Source organism: Parus major, chromosome 2 (assembly GCF_001522545.3).
Source record: "Parus major isolate Abel chromosome 2, Parus_major1.1, whole genome shotgun sequence".
Lineage (NCBI taxonomy): Eukaryota > Metazoa > Chordata > Aves > Passeriformes > Paridae > Parus > Parus major.
Window position 1 is genome coordinate 8590930 of NC_031769.1, and position 13740 is coordinate 8604669.

The following is a 13740-nucleotide window of genomic DNA, read 5'->3' on the forward strand; positions in this document are numbered from 1 at the left end:
ATTCAATGAGCAGTAGAAGGAATTGTAAATGACAAAGGCATTTACAGTTAACTGTCTAAGAGAATGCAGGGAAGTAAATCATTACATGAAAAAGGAGCTCCTTTGCCCAACCTATTAAAGACCCCACTAAAGAGCCAAGGCATTTATTGATTGCTTTCTACTTTCCCACTGCTGAAACTAAGTACTCCTCTATTTACTTTGATTTAAAAATGCATTATTGTCTACTTTCTAATAAACCAGACCATGGAACAAGAAACTCAAATTATTCTAAGTTTATTCTTAAAAGTCCGTGGGTTTTTTTTTTTTTTTGGTTGGTTTTTTTTTTTTTTTTTTTTTTTTTTTTTTGAAAGACTGAAGACCTTAATCCTTAAAAGCCTTTTTGAAAGAAGGGTTCCTCGATGCTGGCCCTGCAGCTGGGCCCAGATTGAAAGTGCACTTACATTTTTATGTTCAGTGCTGAAGGACTCTGAAGTTAGCCCTCGCACTGCGCATAAAAGCTTTGGAAAGGGCATTCTTTGCCACTCGTGCAATTCATTCTCTAAGAAAAGGAAATGGAAAGAAAGATTTCATGTCCAGGGCTTCAGGCCTTTGATCATTTGATGAACATTGGATCCTCAACCTGGGCCTCCAGCTTCTCAGGCCAGACAAAGAGGGCCCCGGCCGCACAGGCTGGGCCGCGGCTCCCGCCCGAACAAAACCTTTGGCGGCCGCACAGTGTGACAGCCTGGGAAAGGCCCACCTCAGCAGGGCTGAGATGCCCGCTCTGCCCTTTGATCTTTCATTTAAACTCCAGCCAAAGCACCAGGTCAGGGGATTTCGCGTCGCACACCCCCACGGGCAGAGGGGAGCAGGTCAAGAACAAAATGGGGGTGACCGATCTCCAAAAAGCCCTGTGACGCCTTTCTCTGGCCAGTTTCACATGACTTGTCTGGCATTGTGAAGCGCTAAGCCCACACTTAAAATGGAATTTGACATTACATGGTACAATGGAGTCAATAAATGGCATTCTTCAGTGCTTTTACAACAAAGTCAACCCTCCCTTAAGTGGCTGAAAGCCCCAAGCTAGCAAATACTCCTCATTTACTTCTATATGCCAATAAATTGCACATACTTTAAATCCAGTTTTCATTATGGCTTCTCACTGCTGATGGCCGAAATGAGTGAACAAACACTTAACAAAGGTCTACGTTAATTTTACTATGTACCATTGCTTCTATTTTTAAAGTCTAGGTTGTCATGTGGCAAGTAACAAGCATTGGAAATATCTCCATATTCCTTCACAGAGCAAAAACCTATTTTCCAACGAGCATGAAAAACTAATCTCATCCCACTTAAAAATTTATTTTCAGTACAGCGCAAAGGAGAAAGCAAACATACAACTTCTTTTAGCATCAGTGGCAAGTTCCACATGATGCTTGCGGGCAGAAAATTCAGTCCATGTTTGATGAGACATGTTAACAGAATCTGGAGGGGGAAAAAAAAGCTAAAATCTTCTTTCTAACGGGACCGGATGCCACCATGTCCCAGAGGACTGGAATATTCAGGATGCAGCAGCAGATGACTGCAAAGCATGGAGAGTATTTTTAAACTACATATAAAAATATGTCTGTGTTAGAAGATATTAAACAAAAAATGTAAACTGATTAGAATTTGAAGAACTAAATATTGTTTCTCTTTATAAATGAGTACGTTTTTACACCTAATCCTTTTTCATTAAATACACATGTGCATAATGCCAGATGTGGCTTAAGAACTCAGGTTAAGAATCAATGAAGGCAAATTTCTTTTTGTTTATTTGGTCAGATTTACATGCTCACTCTCACCTTCCTTATTAAAATCAGTATGAAAATTTTTTTCAGTTCTAACAAAGATTATTTCAGAGCATCTCAAGTACTTCCTACCATGAACAATTTTACCAATCAAGAAAAAAAAAGTCCCTAGAGAATCTATAGAATGCTCATTTTAACAAACAAGTTTACGTTCAGCTGACGGGTTATTTCCCACTTCATAAAATTACGTACCACAGATGAGACTTTTAAGAAACAGAAAAGTTAAATATATTGTTCAATATCCAACAGATAGTGCTAGAATTGGCAATGGATATTTATTTTCAGTTCTCTGTCCTGTCCACTACAGCCTTTTTCCTTGTAAGAAACAAATCTGTGCCAGACATGAGGCCCTGTCTGGCACCACCACTTCTACACATGTTGGTGGCAATGGGCAGCTCCAAAAAGGAAAATAATCACATCTGACTGTCGTGCTGGGGTAGGTGACAGGGGACTGGGCAACAGCCATGACACAGCCCAGGACCTAAATGAGGGTTGTACAGCCCCAAGGCATCTCTTGAAAAAACTGCAATAACTATTTTAAATGATAAATTTAAAAATTCAAATACTTCTTAACAGCACAAACACACCTCTCATTCACAAAGCATTTGCGTTAGGTATGAAAATAAAACTACAGAACATTCAGGAAAGAGTACAATTTGCCTCTAATTTATTCTCAGATTTTCTGTGAATATTGCTCCCCCACTGTTGTCATGGCAACACAAGCACATCTTTCAGTACTGAGGAAGTAACAAGCCTTTCAATTCTCACCTTTGGCCATTTTATTGAGAACCATGTCAATTAGAATGTAGGTTCCACTTCTTCCCGCACCATCACTGCCAACAGAAAAGGGAAAAGAAAAAATAAAGCCTATCAATGTGCATCTAGACTCAACATGAAGATACCTGCCCTTAATGTCATAGTGTTACACATGGTGGGAGAGGAGAGAATGAGGGGTTAAAGGAGGGTACTGAGAGGGTACAGAAAGCTTACACTGAATAAACACAAGCTGGTTGTGGAAGATTAACTACTACCCTGCATGGATAACAGGGCTTTGTTTTGATTTTTTAAGCCAAGTTGTATTTATGCAAGAAAAACATTTTAAACAATAGTGGAAAACCCTAAACCTGAATACCATTTCTATTCAAGAAGTGTACATGTAGTGACCTTACAATTACTTATATATGAGATGAAAAACTCCCAGTAAGTTTGACAAGAACATTATCCAGAACAGTAAAAAATGCTGCACATTGCATTTGAAAGCAGTGGTCAGAGGGAATGCATAAATCTGCTCAAGAACAAATATTTGATTACTGAGGGACTGCAGTCTTCACTATACATGAGTGGTATATTTTTTCTCTGTACCTTTCTCTTTAGTTCTTCCCTAGTAGCAATGGTCAGAAAGAAATATTATCTTGTAATTCCTAAGAAACAGCCTTAAATTTTGTGTATCAATAGCCCTTCCTCAGAGATGTGAGACCCAAGCCTCGGGAGGGGGAAAGCTCCCTAATCTGAATGCAGCTTGTGTCCCTTTCAGAGAGCAACGTGTAATTGCCAGCGTGATGCTCTTTTAGAGCTGCTGTTAGCAAACATAATTAAGACTTTAAGTAAAAGCTTTTTTTCTTTCACTCCCCAAAATTTTTACAAAGGTGCATGTGTGACCCATTAGGCTGGTATGTAGTTTTATTAATTAGGCCATTATTTTTATTGATAGCTCAATTTGTGTACAAGAATTAACGAAAGAAAAAAATAATAGAACAGCATGAAGCACGTTATTGCATTCTTTTTATGGGCAGACTATGAAACTTAATTTCTGTAGACAGAGATTTTTTTCTTTCAGTTACTAGATCACTGTTTAGAGAAAAGGAGTTAGTGGTAATAATTTTTTTTTCTACGTCTATGAAGGGAACAAAGACACAATCTTATTAGTTAAGCTGAATAATGAGAGACAAGACAGCAATCAGGCCCAATACAAACAAAAACTGCTGAGCTCATGGTAGATATTTCCATCCATCACAGTAAGGAAAGAGCGAGAAACTTGAAGGCTGTTCATTGTGCATCAAATAGCTCTTTTCTCATGTTTCCTGAAGGCAATGCCTACAAGCCCCCTCTGGAGCATTCAGCTCCTTGCATCCTCACTCGGCTGAGCCACACGTGAGGAACACATCCCCTCCCTCCTCACTCCCATCCAAAATGAAGTGCCACATGGCAAACATCCTGCCTCTTAGCAGGGCTGTTTTTCTGCCTTCATTATCTACAAGGATATTTTTGGTAAGTAAGTCAGAACCTCCAATGGCAAAACTCAACATTAATGTTATTATGGCCAACTTTTCCACTGAACTGCCCGACAGCTTTCATGTGCATCTATCACATTGTCAGGCCTAAAAATACTCTGTGCTTAAAAAATCACTCAATCTTTGGGCAGGTTTCCACTCCCTGACATTGCCCTCTTACCCTGATCACTAAAAACAAGCAAAGAAGAAACAAAACATAATTGAGTGTTAATAAACTAAAGCAGACTGAATTAGGAGGGCATGCAAAGAACACCTCTAATTTTGAAGGAGATGTATGAAATTGAAGTACTACTTATACTAGAAAGCAAGGCCATACGTTGTTAAGTCATGGCTCAACATCTAAAAAAATCATATGGAAGGATAATTTTATGATGAAAACAGATCCTGAGTATTAAATAACATTAACACTCGGTTGAATTATACTTAAAACTTTTAGCCTACCTTACTGTAGTGATTCATGTAAAGCTTTAATTTGCCCACTTTGTTTATATCTATGTTAAATTCTTACACATACAGATCTCTCTAAAGCTATTTTAGAAATTGTACTTGCCTGCAATGAACAACTACTGGACAAGAGCGACCCCTGTAGCACTTGTTTACTTTTCTGAAATAAAACAGACACAAAAAATTAATTAAGCATATTATATAATGTTTCTTTAGCCAACTATTAAAAATAAGCAATAAGAAAATGCATATATTGATGTCTTTAAAGAAATACTCAGGTTGATAGTTTCCTAATATAATAAGCTGTTAGACAGATAATCTTGTTTAAAGTCTGATTCTGGTTTGATGCCTAAGAAATCCCAGAAAACATTCCATTATTACTGTTGTCTGGGCAAAACAAATGAGCAATTTTCTCAAATGGTTCATGTCTTCGCTCCAAAACTAAGATTATCTTCAGATCCCTTGATTTTGAGGCCAACTTTGAGTTCATAAGCTTGCTCAAAGAAATATCAAGGGACATCAAACTGAATACAAAATTAAAAAAGGCGATTCCACTACACTTTGTACAACGTGTGCTGATCTGTAACACCACTTCTTCCCAGAAAGGCAAATGCTAAATCTCCTCAAACACTTCTTAAAAATCCTAAAATATAATCTTATTGTAGTAAAAATAACTAAACCCATCAGTAAGCTTTGGTTCTATTGCAAAAGTGTTATATATTTAATGTTTACACATTGTTGTCTTTGACAGCTTCCTGGTTAAACATTCTCAGTGGCAAGAGAATATATGTGAAATCAATCAATAAAAGGGAATATATGTGAAAGCAATCAATAAAAGTACAGCCACAGAACAGGTCAGCTGATATGTAAACTCAATGAAGGAATTAACTAGTGCTGAAGCAAACCAAGATACTCAGTCTAAGAATAGAGCCTACAAAATTGGTTTAAATCTATTTAAATTGCCTTACAAAAACCAAAATCCCAAGCCCTCTTTTGCTCTAGGATATATTTTGCATGTCAAGTACGTTACAGGCCAAAAACCTATAAAATATGCACACATATGTTAACAAGGCAAGATGAATAAAGGCTAAAATGGGAAAGCATTGCTTCAAGAAATAAGAACCTTTCATTCAAATTGTTTGATGAGATGTTTGAGTTTACTGGAGCTAGGTCTCCTATGAAATAATTTCACAGGGCAGCTTCCAAGGGGTGCTCTAATAGTCCCCTAGCTCAGTGTAAATGCTACACAGGATCCTGATTAACTAAACTAAAGGGAGCTGCTGAAATTTGACAACAGTGGTGTGATGTTATTATGAATTTTAAAGCATAACTAACCTACTGAATCATTTAGTTCTTGGCTGTTCATCTATTCACTAACATCTGTGCTGTGAAAACATGCACATATCTTTAAACACTGCTTATAGTATAGCCTGAAGATGCCTAAACTTCTGACAGGGTGTTGGGATACCTGGAACTCAACCCAAATGGGCTATGGAGGTACTGGTGATATCCCATGAAACCAAGTTTTTATATTCTTCTTTTTGTCACTGAAGATTCTAACCAAACCTGAGAATAATATTAAGTTCTTGTAGGGTTTTCCTTTAAACATTTGAATTCAAGGACTTTTCACAATTCTTACTCTCTTGCTTACTTATGTAAATCATACTTGCAGAAACATTCTGTCTCGATTTATATTCCCTGGATGTAAGTAATTAATGCAGTAGAACAATGTTCTTATTAGATGAGTGATAATTCATTGAGTAGCACGTGACTTCAGAAGTTAAATGGACCATTTATATGTCCATAAATATATCTATTTGCAGGCAGTATCAAACAAAACTTCAATGATTTGGGCTACAGCAGAGTTTTCACATGAATGAACCATTCAATTCCTGATGGTCATATCTTGAGGATCAGCTCCTTCTATGTGATATAAAGCCTGGTTTGGCAGGGTTTTTTTTGTGTGGTTTTTTCTTTTTTTTTTTTTTTTTTTTTTTTTTTTTTAAATTGTACAGTTACATTTGGAATGTCTGTACCAACATCTGATACAGTCAGCCTGAATTCCCCAACTTGCAGCTGGTCACTCTCCCCCCACCCCCATCATGTGCATTAGCAAAGAGTTGTTTTTTCCATTTCAAGTATTAAGTAAAAGCTAATCACTACAGAGGGGTATTTACCGTTTCTCTTTCTGCTTGTGTGGTTCCTTTGTTCCTTGCGTGGCACCACTAATATGATATTTGCATGTTGTGACTAGCCATCTACCAAAGTCCTAATATAATTCCAATGACAAACTCCATCTAAATCTATCAGACCTCTCAGTAAATCAGACAGCCAGAGACACATGTTAGGGAAAGACACCTTATGTTTGTCAGTTTTATTCAAACATTTTCATTATCACACATTTCAGAAAACACATTAAAACAAAGGGTTTCAATCCAGCTGGTTCATAGCTTTGTCTATATATAGCTCATGAAAATATTTAGAAGTGCAGCAACATCTCATTTCATTCTTAGTTCTGGCTAATGAGAGTGAGCTGAAAATTCATCAGTAAGCAAAGTTCTTGAATGTTGAAGAAAATATATATTATATATATATATATACATATACAGGAAGAATTAACTTAGAAAGAATGATTAGTAATACAAACCAACCCTTGGCTCATTGAGTGAAAAAGAAATCATCATGCAAACCATCAGCAAGCAAAGGTCAGAGGTCGTTAGAGGCTCAGAAAAGGGGTTTCCCACATTGTCCCTGCAGCAGAGTCACAGTTTCCAATGATCACTTTTGTGACTATGCAACTGGGCTCATATTACTAGCTGCAACATCACAAAAATGACACTGGCAACCGCTAATTAGCTGGCAAAATAAGAATTTGTCCATTTTTAAAGTGAGCAGTGTTAGTAAATGCCATTGCACACAGCGAGAAGTGATAGCATAATAGATATATATTTTAAGCAAAGCCCTCACATGTGATGCTAATTATCTTTTAGCTTAGCAGTCCCTCTTTAAAGTGTAAATGTGCTCCCTCTGGGCTCAAGAAATATTTAATGACACATATCAGTGCATGACTAACAAGCTAGTCCAGAGCAATAATGATTGGTCTATTGTTCAAAATGAAATTAGGACTCCAGAAGCATTTAAAACTGACCAGTGGTTTCCGTAGTAGCCTCACCTCTCAGGGACTGTCTTTTGTAGAGATTTGTAAAGTATACAGAATAATCTCTTTTTGGCAATTTATTCCTACATTATGAAAGTATGATAGATTATTCAGCAAGGTTTAATGTATGTGCTAGATGCAAAATCATCTAAATCACTGTCTGATACAGAGTAAGAGAAATGTAAGCTTTCAAAGAGACTTGCAAAATTTACTTCAATAAAAATGTTTAGGTCCATATTTCCGCAGACTCTGGGCAAGGTAATTTTGGGAATCCAATTTTTCTTGGTGATGAATTATAAAAAATAGAGGGTTGGTTATGTATATGCTTAATTTCATATATGTATGTGAATATATAAATATACACACATATCCATATATAAATATACAAACACACTGAATGCACATAAAAACATAGATAAGATTAAAAGAAATGAGAGCAGCCCCTTCCTAGCACTACCCTACTTAGAGTATGGTAGCACTGTCAGACATTTTTCTGGGGGCTTTATGACTCAGCTGTCGTAATCCAGCACAGCTTGTACTTTAAATAGAAAGCTTCAGGTGCAAAACATGTATTGTATAAATGAATTCCAAATACATTATTTTAGCAATAGTGCATTAGTTTTTTTGTCATTAAAAAAGAACAAAAAAAACCCAAAACCTGAAGATCAGATGACCAAGAAAACTGAGATTCATAGACCAGCTATTGTGCATGCCAAAATTCCTTTTCAGGAGGAATTTTACTATGCATTCAGCACTATGAGTTCATTGTACAAAATCCGCACGTAGCAAATGATTACAGTACCCTACACTGGACTGTGAATACATGTGAAATGAACACTCAGAATTCAATTAAATCTTAACAGGTTCATTCCCATACTGGCTTAAAATACAAAGAATGGCAGCTCTGCTACTTTTCTCATCTAGTTATCATTTTTCTTTTTCAAAGTATTGCACAACACTTCTTCAACACGGCTATTTAACCCTTACACAATGTCACTCTAAGAAGCGCTTTCCTGGCGATGTGAACTGTGACTTACTGTAGATCTAATCCTGCAGCTCACGCAGGGACCTCAATCCTTACTGAAACAAGTCAGAGGCGAGCTGCTCTGAACTTCAGAAGTCCTGGCTGTACAGGCTCATTTATGCTCTAGTTAGAATTGCTAGCAGATTTCCCACTAACTTTGAAAAGAGCAAAGCCGGACGCTGCACTGGCTCAGTGCTGCAGCCTCACACAGCTTAATGGAACCGAGTCACAATTCTCACTACAGAAATGCACTACAGGCAACTTCCTCGGTACCACAAGCAAAGGGAAATCAACCTATAAAAAATCATATTAAAGTTGAACCCAGGAAAGAAAACCTTGAAAATTCAATTACAATTTCAGCTCCATCCTATGGCTGTGCTTCCTTGCTCCACTACTGCTTTTGTGTTGTGACTCTGTAGTATATCCTTACATCCTCACCTAGCCATAGCTCCAGGTGACTCAGAGCAGCTGCACTCCATTACCTGACCTGCACCGTGTGAGATGTCTCTCTGCTTTGAAAAGCCTTGCAATATGTACAAGAGTACTGAGTGGATGAAGGGTGGCATTTAGTCCTACATTTTTAAGGGTAAAATTTTGCCAACAGACAACTGCGCACCCAGCTCCTGTTGGCTGTGTGCCAGCTCCTCCCCTCAGGTGCAGATGCACAACTTTGACTGGCATCAGTCAGAGCTCCCAGCACTCCTTGAAAGAAACAAGTTTGGACCTTTTGAGCACTGAGCCCCTCATAATCACTTTGGGGGGTTGTAGATAATATTGTAGAGCAGAGAGAACAGCACGCGATCCCACAGGCCGCTGGCGGATTGAGCACCAACTCCCCAAACCTCCTGGAGATTCTTTTCATTAGTCATAAGCGCATCGCTGTGGATTAGCTGGTACACGCTAACACCTACACGTGATGCACTGGGCACGGTTTGCAATCAAATGAAGATTATTTCGCTCCACTATTTATCATGCATGGCTTTAATTTTCAAATTAAAATTTAGATAGGCACAGCAAACATTAGAGAAGATGGTAAGGACTTTCACAGCTTTTGCCTTTCTATGTTTGTATTTTAAAGCCATACTGACTTTTTTTTGAAGTTCCAAAGGGTACGCTTTGTCAACATTTTCATCTGCTTTCTCAAGCTTCCACCTTCTGCAGCCAAAGGTCTGCAGACCTCGCTGTTGGATCCTTATGAGCAAATGGTCCCATGGGAATGATGCTATCGTCATATGACTCCATTGTGATTCTTTTTCTCAAGCATGCTCACACTTCCTAATTTACTTGTGAGAGTCCTGATATAAGGATCTTGTGGGAGCCACACAAAAAGCCTGGAAGTTGCAGAGTGGATAAATACTTGAAAAACAAAGAAATACAGAAGCACTGAGATTATACAAATGGAGGAAAAGTATTGATCTCTAAATGGGAAATGAATATGTCTTAAACCCAGGCAACATCTCTGTGTGAGGCAACCCTAAACATCAACCTACTGAAGATATTTCTCTTAGTTTAGCATTGTGGCATCACAGGCTGAGGAGCCTCCTTTCAACCCAAAAATCTTTAAAGGACAAAAAAAGCACTAGGTTCCTCAGACCCATACAGTCTTGAAAGAAGTGCCATACTTTGTGCTTTACCTGCGGAAATCCAGAAGCGATCTGGTGGAAGCAGGAACCCTCTGATCGTTCCAGCTGAGGAAGTGGAACTGTGTCACTGTGCGGGTCTCGTTTGTCTGCAGGTTCTTCAGGTAGAAGCTCCTCACGAGGAAATCCTCGCACCAGATGTGCTCAGAGACAAGATTTACCTACACCCACAGGAAAGAACAAACGGAGATCAGCAATTTTAGCTGCACGTCACGTCTTCAGGATTGCAGGTGTAAGATTTCTGGCATGAAGGAGTTGCATGAAAATTTTATTTTTATTAGCAAATTGGCCAGTAATGGGGGGGGGGGGAAACTGATGTAGCAATCAATGTAGCTGTCAAAGGGGTTAGCTGCCATTGGTACTGCATTGAAAACATAAGAAAAATCTTGACAATTTTAATGCAAAAGGAAAATTCACTGAATTTAATCTTTATAACATTATGTAAATACAAAAGATATTTTGTATTGAAAATGTGTTAGACTGGCAGTTCCTTTCTTTTCAGAAATGTCCACAAATGCATTGCCCAGGACACTCTCAGAGGTCTTAAAAATCTGAGTTAAATTCACACGAGAAGTGATAATTCAGTTTCTTTTGCTATGAAGAAAAATAAGCATTAAAAAATGCAGCTTATTTGCAGAGCTCATCATTTCAGAAAATGACTTTATTCCCGTTTTAGTTTAAATAACAGGATTTCTTCATGATTTCTCCACATTTCTTCGTATTTGGCATTGTGGTATTATTTTCTTCCTCTACACAGCTGGACCACTGGAAAAATCTGACAGTTGTTGTCAATGCTGCATTGCAACACAACTCGTGATATGATATTTTGGGCTAGAAATGCAAAGCAGAAAATAAAAATATATATTTGTTGTTGTGACTGAGGCAAGAGATAAAAATAGATAGGATTAATTACTACAGCAATATAGAGGTTTTTCTACAAAGATTTACATATGGCTATCCTAAGGCAAAATTCACTTGTTCTAAAAACGCTATTTTCCAATAAAATATAAATACATGCTTTCATAGACCAACCACTTGCAAAACCATTCAAGATGCAAAAATTATTGTCCTTTTTAATATTGCAATATTTGACTCATTATTTACTATATTTTATTCGGTGGAAACCACCTTGCTGTTAAAGCTGAGCTCCAATTTTTTTTGCAAACGCGACACTACCCGAAGGCGCACCAAGCGTATTTCAGAGTCCGCAGCTCGACCTCCAGGTTAGATCGTCTCCAGCATCATTGTGCCCCGTAAGGAATCAGCCCCTGCACTTACTGTCATGTTTGCAACCAGATATTTTGTGCAGGTACCTCGTAGATGTGGTAGAGGTTTGACCCTTCGTCTGGCCAGTAGTGGTAGCACTGTTTGACTCCGTTTTCCACGAGGGGTGTCAGCATGACAATAACGACACAGCCGTTCTCCCAGACCATCTGCAGACAAAGAAAGACACCGTGGCCACATTGTGACTGCCTAATTACTGCGTGACATGTATAATTACTGCACTCAGACACACAATCAAAATTTATTCCATTCACAGGAAATTTATTTCATTTTCATTAGACACTTTTACTCTGCAGCTGCTTTCAAATCCCTGAATAAACTGGCACCATATTTTGCAGGCGTCCATGAAATATTAAAGAATTTCCTGTGATTTCAATTCAGGTCATCCACAAAATCTCTCCTTGTTCCTGGTATCATGTTCAACTGCTTTTCTGTCAAACTTTTAGATCCACTAAAGGAACACTGAATGGTGCTTGCAGAACACCCATCTAATTAAGAATTGATATTTAACACTGAAGCAGCACACACCTACTGAAGTCACATGTACTGAAAACTGTTTGTTTTCTCAACCCCATATCTTTTTTCAGTTTGCCAAGTAGTGAAAGCCATTAAAGTGCTGCATTGCTGAAGCAATCATAAAAGTTGCACCTGAACAGTAATGAAGAAATGGCAGAGAAAATTCAAAGCAAATCTGTTTTTCCAGAAACAGTTTGGATGGGGAAATCATCCCTCCAAATGCACATTTATAAAAGATTTGTTACAAGTGTGCATTACTTTCTTCTTCCTTCTTCCTTTCCCTCCAGCTTTCCTTTGTTTTCTTTCTTCCTTTTTCCTTTTTTCTCCATTTTCTTTTTCTTTCCTTTCTCTTTCCCTTTTTTCTACTTTATTTTTCATTATTTTTTTTCTCTTCCCTCCTCCTTCCTGTTTGCTGTTGTTTTCCCCTTTTCTCCCCCCCTTTTTTTTTCCTGGAGGTAGAATGAAAGTCCAACTTGAGCTGCAGACAGTGCACTCACAGAGGTACAGCAGAAACCGAGAAAAACAGAGTGTCTTTGCTGTCAGCATGATCACTTAATAATTTAGACCAGCCACAGAGTAAGATACAAGAATCAAGCACATCCTCAACTAAAGGATTTGTGGCTGTCTCTCACAACAGCAAACAAGCAGAGATGCTCTGGTCTGGCATATCTCTGTTCTAAACACAGCCCATGACTGAATAAAAAGGCTCCTATGAATTAATACCAAGCAGTATAATCACTAAAAACTGTTATTATTATGCTGTACATTGATGTTATATTTGCATACAACTTTCATTGTCTTTTTGCTAGCATATAAAATTACTAAATGAAGAGTAAACTGCTCTTTTTGTGAAGGGTTATGTTTATTTCACAGAAATATTTATAAGCAACTGTATTGACATGTAAATTTTGTCAACAAAAAAGGCCTTTGTCTAAACTGTGCAAAGATGAGATGATACATTCAATTCAAGGATTATTTTTTTTAATTACATATCAAATAAAAAGGTTTCCCATTCATGGATAATGATGTTGTCTTCTCTTTTAAGAATAGCTTGCATATAGAGAAACAAATAACGTTTTTCTTCCCTTTTTTCATTTTGCAACATAATTAAAACTACTTTTAAAACCAGCTTAGAATTATTTAGAGAAATGAATCTAGGGTTTAAACAAAATAGAGTTACTTATCATTTTGAAAAGAAGTGGGTTAAAAAAAATTACAGTGGAATTTAAGAATAATCTTTTTTTTTTTCTTTTAACCCCTTCAAAATGTTTTTTAAATAAAAATGTCTGCAATTTCCTCATAAAACCTCATAATGCCACAAAACCATTTAAACATACTTTAAAATTATAGATGCTTTACAGACAGATATGTATTTATAATTTGTATCTCTTCTATACTGTGTTTCAGGCCACAGCTGGAAACCTTCTTTATATGTAAGGAAGATGATACAGATTTCATTCATTCTAAAGTAGTTTCACCTTTTTCAGCCAGCAATCAGACTAAGATAGGAATTCAAAACATGCATCTTACTTTAAAACTAGCCCCACTAAATCAG

At 37.5% G+C, this 13740-nt stretch overlaps 1 protein-coding gene across 1 annotated transcript in view; it reads right to left on the reverse strand.

Annotated features, from left to right (window-relative positions):
- PTPRN2 (protein tyrosine phosphatase receptor type N2) overlaps nt 1-13740 on the reverse strand; it is a 564688-nt gene that overhangs the window by 18072 nt on the left and 532876 nt on the right. The window contains exons 18-21 of the mRNA XM_015651707.1: nt 11699-11818; nt 10380-10546; nt 4671-4724; nt 2598-2662 (exon numbers count right to left, since the gene is read on the reverse strand). Coding sequence (XP_015507193.1) covers nt 2598-2662; nt 4671-4724; nt 10380-10546; nt 11699-11818 — 406 coding nt within the window. The remainder of the gene's footprint in view (nt 1-2597; nt 2663-4670; nt 4725-10379; nt 10547-11698; nt 11819-13740) is intronic.